Source organism: Parasteatoda tepidariorum, chromosome 3 (genome assembly GCF_982258835.1).
Source record: "Parasteatoda tepidariorum strain Cologne lab strain chromosome 3, Ptep-v5.0, whole genome shotgun sequence".
Taxonomy (NCBI): Eukaryota; Metazoa; Arthropoda; class Arachnida; order Araneae; family Theridiidae; genus Parasteatoda; species Parasteatoda tepidariorum.
This window is the reverse complement of record NC_141757.1, coordinates 37940528-37962322: the sequence shown is the minus strand read 5'-3', so window position 1 is coordinate 37962322 and position 21795 is coordinate 37940528. Positions and strand designations below refer to the sequence as shown.

Sequence of the window (21795 nt, the reverse complement as noted above, 5' to 3'; positions counted from 1 at the left end):
AATAAAAAATATTATAAATAATAACGTTTTCATTTTTCATGAAAGTCGTTTATTAATGTGAATTTAGTTTTTATGAGTGCGAGCTTCAACAATTTTACCTAATCTAGGTTTGTAAAACTGTAAAATTTAAAAGCAGTTGCGCTATTGTAAGAAAAAATCATTTAATGAATATGTTGCTGGATTACTCATGAAGACTATTGGAAGTATATTCTAAAAATTAAACACATAACTTTAAAAAACAAGGAAAAATATCAAATTAATAAACGATGACTATACGTTAGTTTTCTTTCTAAAAAATTATTGAAGATACGGATGTTCCTGAATTTCTCAGGTATAAATGATTGAAGAAAAGATAAACTCTGTCATTTATATTTTAATTCGTATGACGTATAATATGAAGTATTGTAATTTGGTGTCATAATCTCAAAATAGGGTGTTAATCGTAACCGTTTCGGAATATGCTTATTTTGACCAAAAAACGCACTTTTTTTTGTTGAAGAAACATACCTTTTTTCATGAACTTTTTTTATGAAAAAAATTCAAAAAAATTCCAAAAAAAAAAAAAAAAAAAAAAAAAATTCAAAAATTCTTTAATGTGAAAATGCAAAAGATTTTTTTCTTTTTCATGGGTTGTCCTTCCCGAAATGGGGCTAGACAAAGTTTCGAAACTCTGTCATAATTTACTATGGAAGTTAAACAATATAACGGTTCAAAAATTTGTTACTCTAATTTTATTTTAATGTATCAGTTTTCTCTTTTCAGGTCGTTTGAATAATTGGTTAAACTACAAACATTCTTTCTCAAAAAATTATAAGCTGTCAACCCAAAGACAAATACGTAATTAAATGTTGAATTTGGATGAATTGAATAATTTTTATTAAATAATTTGTTAATGTTAAAAAAAAATTGAATCGTAAAGTATAAACTTTTTTTATAAACGTTTCATAAACATAGAGTTTTCAGATTTTTGTTAACTTAAATCTTGATTTTCATGCCATTTAACTAAAAATAAAGCGCATAAAAATCAATTCGAAAAATAAATTCTACAATGCTATTGAAATTACATCCCATACACTCCAATCCGAAAGTATTAAAAGTTCCACCTATACAAAAGTTTTCATTAGTAATCTAACAGATTCATAAAAACGGTTTTTTCCTACAATAGTGCTATTGCTTTTACTTTTTGCGGTCTTCTGAGTCTAGATTAGGTAAAATTGTTGAAGGGCGCTGCAAATTTTTACCATAAAATTCTAGGGAATTAGTAATAAGCTTTTTCAGTGTTTTGAATCAAATGTTATTATTCGTATTGAAGAAAGCGGTGCTTAAAAATTTAAATGTTTATAAAACAAAGTTTTTTTTTTATGTAGCAATCAACTATCACTTTTTTTACATAAAAAAATGTTTCTCGATGAAAAGTGTTAATAATATTTTTGGTTTTCGGAATATTCATGTGTTTTAAAAGGATTTTAACCTTCTGGATATATAAATTGATAAACATACAAATAATCTGATAATCATGTATTTACGTTTGCAAATGTTTTTTAATTTTATTTAATTTTTGCGGTATTGACGGAATTTAGTTACGCAATTATCGCAGAATAATATCTTCCTTATTTTTTGGAAATTGGTTCATTTTAATGGTCTTGGTCATTATTACTAAAGATTACGAATCATTCAAATTATAGTTTTTTTTCCCTGTAAAAATAATTAACAAAGTGAAAATGATTCTTATAATCTTATTAAACACCTGTTTCAAAACTTAAATTTCAATTTTCGTCGTGTTGAACACAATCATTTCATTTTTCATTTTCGCTTGAAATAAATTAAAATATCGATTTTCATGTTTATTTATCTACAGTTTTAAACTAAACTGTATAGAAATGTATTTTTACTGTCCCGTTTCAATGTTCGAGATAGCAGAACAAGTTTAAAAGAAAATTCTAAAATATAATATAAATATTGGTTTCTTTTACTTTTATATTAATCTTGTTTGTATCATGGCACTTTAGAGCTTTGCCCGCATCGTAACCTTCGCATTTTCTTTTCCTTTACCAAGTTGACCTATCGGGCGTTGAGCAAAAGTGAATATTTGCCACATGCCAATAACACTCTTCAAATGTTTTTCAACACTAAAAGACTTTAATTAATACATACGTATACGCATAATTACAGATACGTACTGATAAAAGATTTACTTTTCAGTTTCGTTGTAAAAAGACAGTTATAAAGTTGATTTTCGAAAAAGTTAATCATATTGTAGAACTAAATTTGTATTAAACAGTTTCTAACTATTATAAGTTATTGTTCTTTGAGAATCACGGTTTTTCGTGTCAATTAATTAAAACTAAAATTTACATTTCAAATAAGTATTAAGTTATCTGTTATTAAATAAATAAATAGTCATAATTTCTTCATAAGATAGTTAAAAATCTGTATTTTTTTTTAAAGGTATAAGAACTGGTAATTTAAATATCTCATTTATTTTACAATTTTTTTCCGTTAAAAAAAAAAGAAATCGTGTACCAAAATATATCGCTCATGGGCTGCAATAGCTGCACAACTCAAAAAATCACGTTTTGAGATAAGCGGGTTTAAAGTTTTCATTGCTAAGCAAAATGCATGAGAAATGCTTTAGTTTGCTTAAACGAAGATTACCTTCAAGTTGAATTATGAGTTGTGCAAGTATTGCTGCTGAAAGAATGTGTATTTTCATATTTACACCTGTTTTTAGTCCAAAACTCGTGTTTTTTGAGTTGTACCACTATTGCAGCCGATATAGATAATATAAGTAGTTATATTTTGTAATGTCGCAGAGTCCTTTAATTTTTATGGCAGATTTTATTTTATTTCAGCCGACAGGCCTGTGTAGGTAGGGGGCAGGGAACTGTCCTTGCATCAGAAAAGTTTCGGGTTCGAATCCCGGGCAAGGCATGGATGTTCTTTCCTTCTCTGTACTATCTGTCCTCACTGTGGGAGCGACGTTGACCCATCTAATATGGTGCCCCTGAAAGAGAGGCCAACAAAATCGCCCTGTATATGCCTGAATTGACGAATGTTAACACAGGTGGGCATTGTAAAAAATTTTTTTAATTTTTATTTCTGAAAAGGTTTCAAAATGTATCAGTCAATATGTTGATATTTGTAACACGCAGTTGTTTTATAATAATTTTACACACTATAAAATATAAATCTTTTGAGAAAAAAAAACATTCTAACATCGTTATTTAAAAATACTAATAATTTACATAATCTATCTATTACTGGAATATTTTGAAAGAGTTATTTTTTTTAACAAAAAAAAAAAAAAAAAAAAAAGAAAAGAAAAAAGTGGTAGCACAAGTTTTTTTTAAAAGTTTTATTTTCAACGGGATATACGACTGTGTATGTATATAAACCTATATAGTCTTTATAAATTTGTACGTTCAGACAAAACTGACTAAACTGAAATAAAATTAATTTGTAGTGTGTTATTATACGAATGCTATTTATACCTCAGTGTTATTTATACGAATATAAATAATTTCTTTAGTAATAATTTCTTTTCATAGTTAACTAACATGAAACATGTCATCCATTTACATGAAGACATTTGATATCATGCAAAGCAGCATAGGAAACAGTTTTTTTTATTTATTGTAAGACGTGAAAAAAGATTTAAAAGGGAAAAAGGTAGTGCAAACATGTAAAATAAAGTTTTGACGAAACAAATGAATGCATAATTTCAGAGATGATCGCCTCCCAATGAGGAAATTCAAATTCTAAAACAGTGCTGACGTAAAATATCCCCAGTGATAGACGGATTAATAGTTAAGAGTCTTCTTGTTGTCTGGTTAACCATGGGAATGTTCCGTGGTTTTCCTCCCTATGCAACGTAAGTGCTGGTTAGCTCCCTTAAAAATCCTCCGCGAAGGCTAGTTTCTCCGAATACTTAGTTGATCCAGGAGTTCCGTCGTCTTCTGGGTTGGGTTCAAAATAACATAGCTATTTACAACATTGATAGTTCTAAACTCAGCAATGGGACTACAGTTGGGACTAAGCTAGTTGTAAAATAACATAAAATACTTCCATAATAAGCACAGCATGTGAAAGAAAATCTTAAAATGGAAAATATAAATGCAAAATTTCTCTTCTATTCAATATTTGAGGCTACATGTAAGAGAAACATAAAAAATTATGAATGTAACATTTCCTTATTCAATTAAACTTAAATATAATTATTGAAAAAAAAAATAATATATATAAAATATATATAAATGTAAAATTTCCCTATAAGGGCAATATATACAAAAAAGGTTATTTAAGTAGAAAATGTAAAGTTTCGATATACTATGGACAGCAATTTCATTGAAAACTTTTTAAACATATAATAATTTTTTAAATATAGACTACACAAGCATTAAAATATAATTAGTTCTTCTCAAATGTGTCAAAAATAATGTAAAATATTATAAATTACTACGCAATTGGATTGATTTTTATCCAGCTTTAAGTTGAGAGGTCAGGAATAAGATTTTGTGTATCGAAACCGAACTTACAATAGGAAATGGTAATCTACTAGTAAGAAAACTAGAAGAATGACATAATTTTTTGACGTCATTTTTTTCTGACCAATAAGAGAGTAAGGAATTTCAGCGCTCAATTCAGCTTTAAAATTCCGTTTCATTTGTTACGACGATTATTTTTTACTATGCAGTTGGTCTCTATCTGTCTTATAAAATTATGACCTTACTTACTGGAGATACAAAACAAAACGGATACTTTTTTTAAAAAGTTTAAAATTTTTCTTTTGCAAAATGAAGTTTATTTATTTAACATTTTAAAATTCTAAAAATTTAAATGATAAATTAAGCTCTCGTAATCCTTTTTTTTCTTATTATTATAATTTGAAATTCTTGATCAAATAAGCCCGTGTAAGTTTCATTTAAAGAATTTTATTCGTTGAAAAGTTCTCTTAATTGATATAATAGTCTGAAATGAAATTATTAATTATAGAAGCATTTCTTGTTATTTTATGCTTCATAAAAGTAGCAGAAAATGTGACAGCGATGGAATCCTTAAATAACAGCTCTGAAAATTTATTAAAAAAGCGTATGGATTTAGAACATAGTGCTGTGCTGAAGTGGAAAAAATTTGATGCTATTTTACAAGACATGTCATCTTTGTCGGTGAAAAAACTTTTTCCATATTTACTTCGTGCTAATGAAGGTCTTAATTTATCTTCAAGTTGCTCGCGTAGTGTATTAAAATTCTTAACAGGTGTAAAGCAAATGAAATTGTGGGCATTCAAAAGTAAGTATGGCTTTCAAAAGCAAGTATTTACATTGTTTTGCTACATATTTTGCAGTGTTTAAATGATTGTTAGCATTGTATATTTATTTAACATTATTTATATTTTGATTGATTAACCCTTTCCGCTGCCCTGCAATGTGTCCAGCCTGGCTAAACTTATTTCAAAAACATTAAAAACCACTAAAAATGTAAAACAATTAGCTTCTTATCGCTTTGTAACTATTATTATATAAACGACATAGAATTCAAGTACAGAATTTAACTTAAAATTCATTAACTGCTGTCGCAGTTGCTAATATGCTACCTGTCTAAATTTTGAATGAAATATATATATATATATATTCTGACACTCTAATTACAAGCAAAAGTATACTTTGGTGTTCTTAATTTAAAATAAACAATCGAATACTTACAAATTAAAATATGTAAGATTAATGAAATTATATTTGTATTAAAATTTTTAAAAAAATAGTTTGAAATTTTTTTCCCCACTCATATTCAAAAATTTATCAATAATTGATTCTGTAAGTGAAAGAAATTTCAGTTATGAATAACTGTTTCTCTTGGATTTTTTTTTTCAATGCCCCCCTGGATTGACGTTTCGTCAATTCAGGCGTATAACGGCAAATTTGTTGGCCATTCTTTCAGGGGCACCATATTAGGTGAGCCAACGTTGCTCCCACAGTAAGGGCAGGTAGTACAGTGAATGAAAGAACATCCATGTCTTGTCCGGGATTCGAACCCAGAACCTTTCTGATGCAAGGCCAGTTCCCTGACCCCTAAACAGTCTGGTCGGCATCTTCTAGGTCTAAATAACTGCAAATTTAATTTGAAAAATTATTGTTTGGATATAAGAAGTGTTTGGAAGATTTTACCTTTAAAGCAGAAAAAGACACAGTTGTTTCATGCTGTATTCCATAACCATAAATTATTAAAATGTTAAATATAATATTTTTCACTTATTTTGAAATAAATTAGTACAAAGTAATGAAAAAAGTAGAAAAAATATGTGTACTAAAAATTCTGCATCAAAGGGTTAAAACAGGGTGCTTATAGCTAACGAAAATCTCATAAAAATTCTCTCTTAGTGAACATAATAACTACCATATTTAAAAAAAAAACAACAACAAAAAAAACAGATTAATACTATATCATTATATCTGAGAATAGATTCATGTTAGCTAGCATAGAAGAATCTAGGTTAAAAGTAATTTAGCACTAGGTTTACGGGACGCGTCATTTTGACGCATTTCGAATTTTATAAGGAAAATTACAAAACCAGTTTGCATTTTTATTTTATCTCCTGTAATGACTTTTATCCATTGATCGGGGTAAATATATATTGAAGTCTATTTTCTTCAAAAGCGTTGAAATATTGAAAATCTCTTTGTGGTATACCTATCTCTAGGGATATGCGTCAATTTGATGCTATCGTAATTTATTCAAAATTTTGAGTAAACTTGCAAACATCACATCAATAATAAATAGGAATGTACCGACAATACTTCTATCCGTTATCGTTATCTCAAATGAAACAAGCGATAAACAACTGTTGCCGATAAGCAATAATAGAAAGAACAAACGCAGAATGTCAATTGATGTCAGATTTTGAACATTTCAGTTGCTTAGCTCTAGTATTGCAAAATAAAATACTAGAATATTTCATAAATATATATCTCATATTTTCATTTTTTTTCTTATAGTATATAATTACAATGCTTTCTAAGTGCAGAAATGCCAACTGCTCCGGACAAGCCGGAATAATTAAAAAAACGGTAAATAACTACTAAGTAAATTTTGCAAAGTAAAGTGGTGAATTATATAAGCCTACGAATTATTTCGAAATAATGATGGATGAAAATCTACTAAATTGAATTTATTAAACCAAGAATCACAATTGATAAACTACCACTTTAAAATATATATTTGCTGTCCGGAGCAAGTTGGCATCTCTGTAAGTGCTGTTACATGTGTTAGTTCATGCGTCAAATTGACGCGTGTTCGTAGAGATAGGTATATAAGAAGCTTCCGTAAACCTAGTGTTAAAAATGATTAAACGAAAGTCTTTTAATTTGAATTAAAAATTCAAATGTCATGAAATCCTGATTCTGATTAAGATTGATTCGTATAATTTTTTCTTAAGAGTGGAAGCAAAACATATAACTGTTTTTTTTTTGTCAATTGAATAATTTTTTTTTTACTAATGTACGAAAAACAATAAAGAAGAAAATGCTATAAAAAATTAAATAGATTTTTTGAAGCCGACAACATTCTGAATCTAGCCCCCACTCTTAATGAATTTCTCTTTAGTCCTGATACCAAGATGCCAATTTACTCCTGACAGCATATAAATATTTTCTGGTGGTAGTCTCTAAAGATATCATTCTTGGTTTAGTAAATAAGATTTATCTGGTTTTGAATAACCACTACTACTAAATAATTCAAGGGCTCATACGATATGAAACTTTTTTTTTCATCGAGCTTTTTAAAAAGTTGGCAAAATTAACCGAAAATTTTCAACTTTTAGTTTGTAGTTTTCTACCACTTTTTAAAACATTTTAAAGAATCCGGAGCAGTTGGCATCTCTGCTGATATATTTTCACTAAGCAGGGTCTGGAAATTTCTTTTAAAGTCGTAGCTAAACTTGGAAAAATATACATACTTTGAAGCATCGTGGATAACGGGGCTCTATGTTTTTAGTTTAAGTACACAGCATTTTTTTCTTCTTTTAATTATGTTAGAAAAAATTAGTTTGTAAAGGAAGGTTGTGTTTGGAGGGAGCCCTGCAGTTTGTAAAAGAATTTTCTAAGTTCCTGAAATCAAATTTTATGAATACAGATTTATAAAATAAATATGTCTATTATTTTCAAGAAAATTTTTCATTATAGAAAAGTGTAATTAGCGATTTGAATGAGATATTACATGAACGTTTATAACTTCAGCCGAAAGGAAAGAATCTGCAATTAAGTCTATGTAATTGGTCAATGCAAACCGGTATTGAGGTCAACATTAAGTCTTTTGATTGTGTTGAGCGGAAAATAATTTCGATAGCATAGCCTAAGTAATTATGTTTTTAAGCCCAATAGTATGCAACTAATAGCTACATCGATGATTTGATTTTTTACATATTGTTCCTCAGCACAGAAACTGTGTTTTTTTTAAGCCTAAGTAGTATTTAATTAGCTCTAAGAAATAATTAAACGAGATAAGAAAAAAATTAATAGGTTTCACTTTCTTGCAGTTGTAAGCTGTTCATTTAACTATTAGAAAAGGTGACTAAGAAGTTAAAAATCTCAACTTATATTATTTTTATTCGTTATTTAAATACATTATTATTAAATATAAAGCTATCATTTATGAATACTTAAATACTTCTTCGTAAAATATTTTCTCCCAGAAAGTTCATAATTTAAAGTTTTGAGTCTAAACAAAGGGCACAAGGCATTCAACATCAATTTTTTAAATGGGCCTAAAATTACAATGATTCGGAGTGTAACATTATGAGTAATACATCCGCTATGTGGAGTGATTCTTAAATGTCGATATAAACTAAACTGCGGTAGGTGCTAGTTAGATATAAATTGGTGAAGCAAGGAATTCGTTATTAAAGAAGTTGCTCACTTTTTGTTCTGGTTAAAAAAGAAATGTGTTAATAAAAGTTGGATTAACTTTGAAGATAATAAATATGAAGCTCTTTTAAAATTCCAACTCTTTCCATTACTTCAATTCTAAATTTGAAAACATTAGCTTCCGTGTTTCACAGAACAGAAAAATCTCTAAAGAAAAAATTTAATTTTTAATGGCGAACTCGCTTTTAAACTTCTTGTAACGAAATTTACTTTTAGAAAAAAAGTTTTTTACACATAAACTGTTGTGGAAATGAATTAATGAAAAAAAAAAAAGCCAGATTCTGAAAGAGTCATTATGAGGCTTAAAATGCTGTGCTAACTTCACCATAAAAATACAGGTAAAACCCATTAACTCCTGCCGATGTCGAACTATTCCATAAAACATATTATACAAGTTAGAGATCCCACTGCGAGGTTGTTGAAACAAGGCCGAAAGACATCTTAAAATTCAATTTATTGTTTCATTTTAAACGGAAGTGGAAGAATAAATATGAAATCGAGTAACCTTCATCGTAATAAATAGAGGTATTTGTGTTCAACCATATGACATGTTAGGAAACAAAAGACATAGTTGTTGGACTATATTGCGAGATTCCTGCGGCATCTTTACTTTTCACATGGAATCACATGAAATGAAGATTTTAACTGAAAACGATTAAATGATTATTCAGAAATAGAAAAAACCGTTTACTATGCGTACGTGCGAGTTATTTTTAAGGCTAAATATCTTAACGCACATTTATCATTAATCATACCGACGCAGGAGGGTGTAATTCATGGTTCAAAGGTTTAATGGTCTTACCTTAAGAATTATTTTTTTTAGGTTAGAATTTTTTTATCTTGTATACATTACCGTCAAGGGCATACTGTACAGTGACTAGTCGTTGTATAGAATAGCTACGCATTCTGTACAGTGACTAAAAGTATATAAACTATCATATTTCATTCTGTGTTTAAAAATGCCATGCTTTCTGTTAGACCTGAAAATTTAAATTTTCTGTCAGTTGCCAGTGGCCGGTAAACTTCAATAACTTAGTAGCCACTTTTTCCTCAAACCTAATGAGTCAGTGACCGATACCGATTGGACCTTTCCATTTAATAGATCCCTTTTTTCAAACTTTTTATTAACTGGATTTAATAGTATTTCTTTCCTTTTTTAAAAAAAAAATCATAATGGAAATAATCTACAGCTATAAAAATTAATTCAGCAATAATAATAACATAAATATGTGGTAAAATTTGGTTAAACATGTAGACTTTTAAGAATTTTATTTAAAAATATTTTTGTAGGCAAAATACATTTAATGTAATTAAAACTTTGAAATATGCAACCTGTTAAAGAACTTTCCCTCCGCATGAATCTTTCCAACACAAATTGATGGATTCTGAGGAATCAAAATTTTGAATAGAAACATTAGATATTTTAATGAGAATTCTGTTTTTCAGAGTTTTACAGCATTGATGTACTTTTATTGTTAAATATTAACTATTGAAAAAATGTGAAAACTTGGCCAGTTGCCTAATTGGTTCAGGTCACCATATTTGTATTTGTTCATTTGCCGTGTAACGAGAGATTATTTTCTACTTTTTATACAATGATTAGACACTCTATACAATGTCTAGTTAGACATTCTATGTAATGACATTCTATATTCTATATATTTTATGCATGGACATTAACACATACGCCACTTGCAGGTATCCCATTGTCTACGTTTAATTTGTATAAATGATTAATGCTAAACTTATGAAAAAATCATCTTTTAAACTTCCCTCTCGAGTGTACTAATTGAAATTTTTCAATTTTTGAGAATGGGGGGCTAAGAGTTGAGAAAGAGAGAGAGTGTGTGTAAATTTTTTTATTTGCTTTTATTATCGTTGTAATAATTAATTAATTTTTATATTACAAATTTATTTTGGCAATTCTTTTCGATATTAATATATTATTTTTGCATATGTTTCAGTGTTAGACGCTTCGGGAAAGCTCCCCAATGGTATATTGAGTGGATCCATCAATTCACTGGGTGAATATGATGAGTGTATTGATGTCAATGTTACAGGACATTTCCAAGGACAGTATTGTACAGTCTATGTCCAACCTCCGCTACCCGAAAGACTCCGTTTCGTTTCAGCAGATTCAGAAATCACCGAATTCATGAACATCACTGATCGAAATACGGTGAGAATACTTGACTCTCTTTTTCGACTTTAACACTAGAAAAACTGAAAATTAGTATATTACTATATTGCCCGAAAGCAGTCAAAATGACTGGATTGTGAATGCGTAAAGAAATTTGTTTAAAATTAATTTTTAATATTTTTTATATTATTTACAGTTACATAACAAGTTATTAGTAAATATTAACAATAAAAAAATTTATATGCTGTACAAAAAGTCACAAAATTCTAAGAAATTGTGTCATCATTGTTTTTTCTAATTGAAATTAAAACGCAGTCAAAATGACTTCCTTAAGCAATCTAGTGTTAATAGTTGCTTTTTCACAACTTTCAAAATTTTTTCGAGAGAAATTATTGTTTTTTGATTATTCCTACTCATTATCGGTTTATATATGCACTAAAATGCCATAATGAAATATATATCACGTTAGAATATCAGACTTCTACAGACGCATGAAATTTTCTAGGTCTTAGTGGTGATCTCGAAAAATTTAATCATTAAATTTTAAGAACAAAGATTATATTTTATAACATAAATTTTGGAGGACCTTTAAGAACCCTGACTATAATTCATAAAAGGAAATCACAAAATAAAATGTATCAATGAAAATGAAATAAATTATGCTATTCACAATTAATAAAAACTTTCATTTCTATATTCTTTGATTGTTAATAACAAATGGTAGTCAAGACTTGTCTTCTGTTCTCAAATTATAGGTAAAAATAAACTTTTTTGGCTACAAGTCTTCGATCTTTTCCGTATAGGTAGCAGATCTGTGAATAACATGGAGTTATTTTGTATTCGTTTAGGTTACGGGAGAGCTGTTACGCCGAGCAAGGTACTATTATCATTTAAAATTTCGTACGAGCGTGTGCGTTCCATCAACATGCAGTCGAGATGAGGTAGAGGAGATTGCAAATAAAGGTATTTTCATTTATTTAGTTAAGCAATAATTTCAAATATAGAAATAAAATCTCAGGAAAATCCGTAAGAATTCAACTAAATGATAAAAGAACTGAGACAATCCTCGGATATTTAATTTATTTGTGATAACGACTATTTATTTGATTAGAAAACTTCATTGGCTTCACCAGTTGGAAATAAAAGTCGACAGGTTTCAAGCACTCATAAATATGTGCCCATTCTCAAAACCTGCCAGACGTTGATGAGAAGAGACAGAAGTGATTAAAAGCTAAGCTTTTAAGAAAAATGAAAAATACAGGTGAAAAAGAACTAGAAAAACAGCAGTAGCCGAGATTGATACTAATAAAAAATAAATAAATAAAATAAAGATGAAAAAAAAGCATAACAAAAAAAAAAAAAACATTGTGGCTGTGAGGGGCAAATTAGGGTAAAATACATTTCCTCGCTGTATGGAGAGATAGTGAGGAACTGTGTCGTTAACTAGGATCAGTAGTCATAGGAATGAAACAAGATTCCAGTGCATCCAAATGAGCTGATGTGACTGGTGTGGAAATAGTTTTGCCATTGTTGAATTTGAATTTATGCCTAAAATTCGAACAATGTGCAAGATTCCAATAATGTGGTAAATGCCCCAGCGATATTCTATATTGATATTTTATTTCGATCTGCGTATTTTTGAAGTTAACGAAGTCTTTTATTCGATTAATATTTTACCGCCTCAGTTTCTAAAATGTGGTAAATGACCCAGCGATTTTCTATACTGATATCTTATTTCCATCTGCGTATTTTTGAAGTTAATGAAGTCTTTTACTCGATTAATATTTTACCGCTTCAGTTTCTTAATACTATTTATTGAACTGGTATTTCTTATTTAATAAAAAAATAGCTGTATGAGAATCGTGTTTGATAAGATTGATGAACGTTAAAGTATTATCTCAGAAGAGAATACTTTAGATAGCATTAACGGGATTAGATATTAGATTTTTCCTAAACCCATAGGAACCTAAGTCACGAGTTAACTCAATGTCATGAAATTTACGTTGCATGGCATTGAATTAACATCGAAATTCGTATTATATTAAATTGAATTGACAAGCAAAAATTTTAAAACATTACATGCTATCACATAGAATTAAGATTACATTTTGTTATGTTATTAGCTTATTGAGTTAACTGGCTCTTTGCAAACAACCGCTGTCCTTCTGTAATGTGCTCGATGAACTGGAAAAGTTATCTAATACAAATTAACTTGATTATATGTAATTAAATTAATGAGACCAAAGTATTTTTTATTCTATTCACGGTGACATTATTAAGCTTATCGCGCTGAGTCTATAAATATTTAAAAACTAATGAGAACATTTCACTGCTCAACTTGCGTGATTTATTTTAAGCATTTTGCAATATTGCTGTGCAATTGAAAAATCAACGTGAGAGACAGAAAATTTAAAATTGAGATTTTTACATATTTGGCATCTTTGTATGGTAAACTGCAAATTGCAAATTTTTTTTTTCAACAAAATTTTTTTTTTAATCAATTTTTTGAAATTCTATTTCAGTGCTCATAGCATTGTCAATGGAAAGAAAATAATTGACAAGCCACTTTTCTCGCAATCAACCGCGAAGCACGTAGTTTTTTCAATTGCACGGCAGAATAAGTCTGGAATAGTGAAGGATTTTTGTGAATAGTCTCAGTAAGGCTTTATTGATATAAATCTAAGCACTTACAGTTATCAGAACAAAATATCAAGACCGTTCGTAAAACGATAGAATTTTCAACTACTCTATGGCACATACACTATTTACAAGATGAAATTGGTTAAATTATAAGGAAAAAATGGTAAAGATAGATTTGATGAAAGACGTATCAACACGTTAATTATTATTAGCATGTTTTGGTCCAATTTACAACACATTGTTACGGTGCTTGTCACACCTCTGAATCTTGAATCCTTGAACTAAATCGCAACGAATAAGAAAAAATGTTAAAAATAGATTTGATGCAAGCCATCTCAACGTTAATTATTATTAGCATGTTTTGGTCCAATTTACAACACATTGTTACGGTGCTTGTCACACCTCTGAAACTTGAATCCTTGAACTAAATTGCAACGAATAAGAAAAAATGTTAAAAATAGATTTGATGCAAGCCATCTCAACGTTAATTATTATTAGCATGTTTTGGTCCAATTTACAACACATTGTTACGGTGCTTGTCACACCTTTGAATCTTGAATTCTAGAGCTGAATTGTAACTTATAATTTGGTAGAAATAGATTTGATGCAAGACATCGCAAAGTTAATTATTATTAGCACATTATGGTCCAATTTACTGCTCATTGTTTTGGTGCTTGTCACACCTCTGAATTCATTCACTGAATCGATGTTCAATTACCTCGCAAAAAACTACTTAATATTTGCCTTTAATACTTAAAATAAAATTTTCTTGTGATTTCGAAAGTTTTTTTTATCGAATTCCAAATCAAATTTGGTAAAAAATAATTTTACTCCATGGCTGTAAATGCGAAACAGATAAAACCTTGCTTAAGATTATCAATTCTAGATTACTACATGCAAACTTTTACATTTTATTAAAATATTATATAATACATTTTAGTGATGGAAACAATTGGCGTTGAGTTTAATATTACCATACCGAATTGTGAAATCAAGGAAAAACAAATAGTTCTCAGCGTAAGCCAGATTGTGGTTATGTAAGTAATATAATTTTATATAATTTAATTTTTATATTAATGTTTTTATAAAAAACAAAAATTAAATGTAAATTTAATGTTTTTATATTAAATTTAATTTTTACAAAACATGTTTTTACAAAAACAGTGCTATAAAATATAAATTAAATAAGAGCCTTCCGCCCCTTGCTCGCTATTATTTTTCCAACACAGGAACGACATTCGCTGTTCTTTTTGGATCACTACGAAGTCCTAACTCGCTGTATTTCTTCATCTAGATACAAAAACATAGCACTATATAAGTATAGTACGTATTTTTGTTTAAGAAATATTCTTGTACGCAGACCGAAACTTACATTTCGATATACATATTTCGACTTATATTTGTATTACAAATTAGTCCTTAGATATTGTAAGCAGCAATCACATAATAGTTAATGAAATATTAATAATTCAATTGGGTATAATATGAAAAAAGCACAACTACTTCCACTTACTAGGAATAACATTTACCTTTTAGTTTAATTAATAAACTGAGTTTTAAATATGCTTACTAACTTCATAAACTTCGGTAAAACAACAATATAAATTATTTCCAAAGGAACTAGATTAATATAATTCCAACCTGGCGAGTAGTGACTTATAAACAAGACACTTCGTTTGATGCTTTTACTTGTTGCTAGAAATCAGGTTCGCAGAAAATGCTGTTTACTAGTTAAATTTAGTAGGAATAACACGATCTGTGACGTAGGCTATAGTATACCCAATTTTATATAAAAATATACCAAACTTAGCAAGGAGAAAAAAAGCACAGTTCTCTTTGATCGCTTTTCAAGATGAATGTAGATCAAGAAAATATACTTGAATAACAAATAGCATCATGCTGATGTTAACCATTTACAAATAACAACCCAGTACGAACCAAAAATTAAAATTTAGGACTATATCTGAATTGAATTCCTTTATATTTGTTTGATAAATTATTAAATGAAAATTGACAATTTAGCCCTGAAAATTGATACTAGTGATCTGACTCTTTTTTTTTTCTAACGTTATGTGTTCACATTTTTTAATTCGTAATGACAATAATTTTCATTTATGTCTCTATTTTTAATCTCAAACATTAAAAGTATAAATTTCGAAATAGTTTGTGACAAAAAGGGTGTCTAGTTTATTTCTTTCCTTAATACGCATATTTCTATCACCTGAAGTTCTATTGGTTGTTGTTTGAATGAAAAGGAAAGATAATAGTTCAACATTAAATTATTTTATAACCGTCGTTGAACAGCCGACCCAATTTTTGAGTTTACGACTGCTACTGTTCAATTCCGTTGCCTTGTAATTTTGAACTCAATCTAGAAGACAAGGAAACTCCTGGATCATTACCCCATGAGGTTTGATTTGTTATGTGAACATGGAAGACTTTGTGATCTTGCTGATTCAACGTGCATTAGTCACCTTTTACTACACAGAGAGTCTTCGGCAGGCGGAGATAGAACTCACGACCTCTTGGACATGGGCCCACTGACCTACCAACCAGGCTATCCCGGCCCTCAAGATTAAATTAGAAAAATTTTCAAATTGGGTACTTGTACTTCATGAAGAAGAAGGTCACGGAAGGTGATGTGACTTATGGCATCAGCGCCAGCTGATCGTTTATATGTAAAATGGCATGCTAAATATGAGCTAAGTTTTCCAACATAAATTAAAATATTAATTAACGTAAAATAAATTAAATGCAGCACCGTGTTGCGCATCGAACTTGTTGAAATATAATTCTTTCTGATCCGTGTCTTTTCCTTAATTTAGATTTATTATTCGTTTATGTATTTTATTGCAAACGTGATATGTATAGTTTTGTTTTGTGTACCTGGCAACTTCGATGCATAATTAGTTTGCTTATATTCTACATGGCTTCATGCCCGTCCTTGTGTTAAGTAAGAAATATATGAGGCAAGAATTGAAATCTTTGTGAAAGAATGTAGACTGTGTCACTTATGAGAATTGGATATTTGGCGGGCTTGGATTACACGAAATGGAATGGAATGAAAAGTTGCTAATGTAAACAATTGTTGCATTTCAAAAACCAATCAGGATCGAGATACTCACACTACATCACTTGCAGGTATCCCATTATACTTTGTGACCTGATGACTGAGTTTTATTTTTTTTTAATTATTGTAGAGTAACATACTATTTATATTCTATGGGTTAGTTATTTTTTCTAAGGCATTGGAGTTGCCAACGGTAGTAAACAAATTTAGCTTCTTTTCCACGATTGCGTGGTCCTGTTTCATAAGTAGGTTATTTCAACAAAGCACTGAATATAACTTATCCTCTTGGTATATGGTAGGGAAATTGTTTTTATTGAACACAATGAAATACATTCGTTTCCACTGGAGTAATTTAATTAATAAACGGCATTACCTAACTGTGACTCAAAAACTAAATATATCGCTATTCAAAGAAAATGTTGCAAAATGTTCCTAAACTTTTGAACCGTGTTGTCGTGTTTCATTTTCAAATGTTTGTTGCAAGTCAACTATTCGTAGCATTTAACCCTTTCCGGTTTAGCCTGTTTGGCAACACTTATTCAACCACTAGAGCCACTAGAAATATAAAAATAATTGCTTTCGAACGTTTTGAATTTTGAGCCCTATACTAATGAGCTAAAGCATGTCGCTTCACTTAGAATGTACTGTTTAAGGTCTCACATGCGAATGTTCTGCCTGACTAAAATTTTTAATCGAAATTTACAGTTTTGGAAAAAGTTAATCTTAGTTTAACCTTGATCGGCACCCATAGGGGGCAATCCAGGGAATACTGGTAATCTGAAGTGCATGCACGTAACTAGATCAGTTTGAGAGAAAAGGGACACCAAAGGGAGGCTATATCACGATAGATGGTACAACTTTCGGTCGATGGACTGACCTGTGATTTGGTCCAGGTTAAATCCTGAAGATATGGTGCACAATATAAAAATGATAAATATAAAAAGGTAACGAAAGTTACATATAGATTTAGTGTGCTCAGAGCAGCAACTGTTATCCATTGCCACACCCCCTGAAAAGGTTAAGGGGATACTCAATGGTATTACATTAAAGGCTTGGAAAAATGATGTCACATGTATGGAGTAATCATCAGCATTTTATAACACAACCACGTTTTACAAACTGGGGGATTTTGTGTTCTAAAAAATAGTTTGATTTAAAAATTCGTCTCATAAAAAAGTGTGGTTTATACTTAGTGTGGCTTATATAAAGTGTGGCTTGCTATATTACCTCAAGCCCACTTTTATAAAAAATATTTAGATATAAATATTTTTGAAGTTAAAGAAAATTTATGTTATAGAATTTTTGTTTCGATCTAAAATGTAATTTTTTTTCCAGTGTAATTTTATCAGTTTTACTCCTTTTTGGAATAAGTGCAACAGCAATCGATACCACGATTATTCTTCGGAAAAGCAAGGGTGCTGAAAAGAAACTAAGTAAGTTAGAACTATTTTAATGGAAGAAAGGTAAGTTTAAATTGTTAATCTTCAATACAATACTTAACAATTTGCCATGAAGGAAAAAAAAAAAACTCCCTTACAAAACTTATTCTTTGATTTCTTTCAACCCCTTTTATCCTTTCAATTATTCTTTGCCTTATACATATACATTTACTTGTAAGATTTCCTTCAAGTAAAAAGTGATCTAAGGTACCTGTATAAGATTTATGCTCATGTTTCATGCAAATGTAATCTTTAATTTTTTTTGTACTAATATATGAGCTTGTAAAGTTATTTTAAAGGCATACAATCATATTATGCTGTATCAAATTCAATCACGAAGGTCTAACAGAAGTTAAGTGCATTTTTTAGAAACATTAATTTATTTTCTTCTTTTATTTATGAAATTTTATGTATAGGAAATAAATCCCTATTTAATCTGAATTGACTGAAAACATGCATTCCAAGTTTATATTTTTGTTCAGTACTGTTATTTATATTTTACAAACCAAACGTAATCGATATTTTCTTATATTTTAGGTTTCTTCTTAAAATGCATACAGTGCTTTTCTTTTTATTCTAATACTGTCCGTTTGCTTAAAAAAGATGATTCGCCAGATACGATTAAAATATTTCATGGAATGAAAGTCGTCACATTACTGTGGGTTATCTTGAATCATACCTACTACTATATCAATTTTCAGGCAGGAAGTGAGTATTTTTATTTCATCACAATATTACGCGTAATTTCAAATCTTACGTATAACCTTCTCGATTTTCATTCATGGAAATAGTATTTTATGTCATCACAAAGCCCAAATGTTATTTCATATTATACTTATAATTATTTCAATTTTAAAGCTGAATTTGCTTTTAGGTCACTACAATACTGTGGTTGACCGTAAATCAAGCATATTGCTCTCTCAATTTTCGAACATGCAGTGATTGTTTTATGTCTCCAAAGTGATTTTAAATCACACTTTATATACTATCTTAAATTACAGAAACGAAGCGTGTATGTTCATATCATTATAATACTATGATGAGTGATTTTTAACCGTATTTATTACTTCATCAATTTTCAGGCTTGCAGTGGGGATTTTTGGTATTTTTTAAAATTTTTTTTTAGTAATTATAAGATTTTTTGAAAAAAGTACATAGCGCCATTTTTATTGCTTACTGTTAAAAAATTCTGATTTTATTATATTCTACCTATACGGCAAAGCGGAAAAAAAGGAAACTAAAGTGTTGGACACGATATCAAGTTGTCCTTAGTTGTTCCTGACATTTTAAAAGATAAAACGTGTGAAGATGAATCTTAGCTTTTTCTGTAACAAGCCACTTGATAGAGTAATATATCGTTTAGAACTAATTAAGGTGTTACGATTGTATTGTAAGAGGGTAGGTAGATAGATAGAGGGATTGTAAGAAGGGGTGAAGAATTAGAATTCCTGACTACAATTGTGCTGTGCATTCGGATTGGTTACCAAGCTGTTCGCCAAAGGCAGCTGGTCATACTTAAAAGTTAAAGGCTTTAATAGAGTTGCAGTTTCAATTGAGTAAAAAAAAAATGTTTTTTGTATTACTTTTGTATACTTTGTATTATTCATTTCAGTAATTTATACTTTTCAGGTTCTCTTTTAGTTGCTAGAGAAAAGGGAAAAGAGATTTTATTTCAGTTTGTTATCAATGGATTTTTAAATGTGGAGACATTTTTCTTTATTAGGTATTTCATAAACATTTTAATTTATTTTCTATCATATGTGATAATATACATCTAATATACAATATTAATAAAGTTAAAACTGATAATTTAGAAATTATTAGTTTTAGAATCGAGCTAATACGGTTAAATAAGCAATGCAATTTTTAATATATATATGAAGTGCTTGAAATAATATGAGAGAACGATGAGTCACGTTTTTTAAACTGTGCATTACAGCGAATTTTTAGAAAAACTCCTCAATTTCTAGGCAAGCAAAAAATATTTCAGAATATTAAGCTATTATCTAGTGGAAGTATATAAAAACAATATATGTACTTAGGAGCAATTTTATGACAAAAATATCACAGTTCTGGAAGAAAAAAAATGTGACGAATAACTCTACTGCAAAAAAGCATTTTGTATGATGTGCGGCTATGTATCAGCGATTCCTGAATGTTCCGCCGAACTGTTCAGGGAGTCCCAAGAGTTAATACTTTTCTGGAACCAATAATGATTTTTAAAACATATAATTACATTTAGATCCAATAGATAATCTATTATTTATTTAATATTTAGATTGCTTTCATTAAATTAATGAAAGTAAAATGCAATGAAAAAGGAATGGCAAATTAAAAAAAAAAAAAACTATTTTCATAACGACAATATATTGAATGAATTATGAAAAATTCTTTAATATTTCTCAATACGCTTTTCCAATCAGAATAAAGTACTAAATTTGTTAATATGGTTCTCGTTTTATGTTTCCATTTTCTACCATTTTCAACACTTACAGCAGTTCTTTATATATTTTTCTTTACAAAAACAAACCATTGTTCGACTTTTTTTTTCCTTCATTTTCAGCTTGTTTTTACGCCAAAAACAAATCCAGTCTAGATATAGCTACTGGTCCTCGAATTTAACTATGGAACATAAAATCTAATTTCAGATAATGAAACGATGAAAAATAGTTTTTTCCTCTTATTAAATATTTTAAAAATAGTCTGTTATTGGTCAATACGATGATTGAATATTTGTAATCGGCGTAACGTGTGGATCAGCCAATCAGGTTCGATGCACATGCGTGACGTTGCTTGCAGGGATTCAATTAAATCTAATCCGAAAATTAATTCAGCGTAGCAATAAACACAAGTCTTAAAACTGCAACGATAACACACCATGCATTAGGCATAACCATGTTATTAGCTGTAGTTATCACTTTGATTAGGTTTAAGTCATCCCTTTCAATACATTATTCGCTACTTTGATTTTTCAGCTCTGTACTAGTTGCTTATGGAGTTAAGAAAATGAAGGCAAGGACCCTTAATGTGCCACTTTTCATAATTAGAAGATTCTGGCGGTGAGTACGAGCACAATTAATACCATTTGTTTATTTATATTCATGAAATATGTAGTGTTTTATGTCGTTGGTATTTTTTAAATTTTGGGCATAACACAAATTGTGCGTTTAAGAATGCATTTTTGGCAAAAATGAACATAGCTAAAAACGGGAGTTAAAACAATTGACAGGAACTGAAATGAATTTTTAAAAAAATTGATCATGGCACAAATGTGTATATAAAGAAAATGGGCATAACTTAAAATGTATCTTTAAAAAAATGAGTAAAGCTAAAAAAAAAAAGAAAAAAAAAATCATTTTTTATGTAAAACAATGAACATATATTTTTAACTCTTACGTTACCCCTTTTAGGAACAGCAAATTTCGATTGAAAATTTTTGGTCAAGACAGCGGTACAAAGTTTGGACCACTAATTGTTAATTTTACTTCTTACGTATTTCACTATATCTCGAAAATTTTTAAACTAATTGAAAAATCTCTGCACCCAATTAGAGAATTAATTTGTCCAATGATAATATTCCATTCCATG

General features: G+C 29.2%; 1 protein-coding gene across 1 annotated transcript in view; it reads left to right on the top strand.

The window, feature by feature from the left end:
- Window positions 1–4676: 4676 nt before the first annotated feature.
- The window catches only part of LOC122270177 (nose resistant to fluoxetine protein 6-like), a 38260-nt gene continuing 21141 nt past the window's right edge, over window positions 4677–21795 (top strand). The window contains exons 1-8 of the mRNA XM_043046602.3: window positions 4677–5289; window positions 10883–11097; window positions 11907–12021; window positions 14639–14735; window positions 18104–18201; window positions 18745–18915; window positions 19837–19930; window positions 21183–21266. Of these exons, the coding sequence (XP_042902536.2) occupies window positions 4974–5289; window positions 10883–11097; window positions 11907–12021; window positions 14639–14735; window positions 18104–18201; window positions 18745–18915; window positions 19837–19930; window positions 21183–21266 (1190 nt within the window). The 5' untranslated portion in view covers window positions 4677–4973. The remainder of the gene's footprint in view (window positions 5290–10882; window positions 11098–11906; window positions 12022–14638; window positions 14736–18103; window positions 18202–18744; window positions 18916–19836; window positions 19931–21182; window positions 21267–21795) is intronic.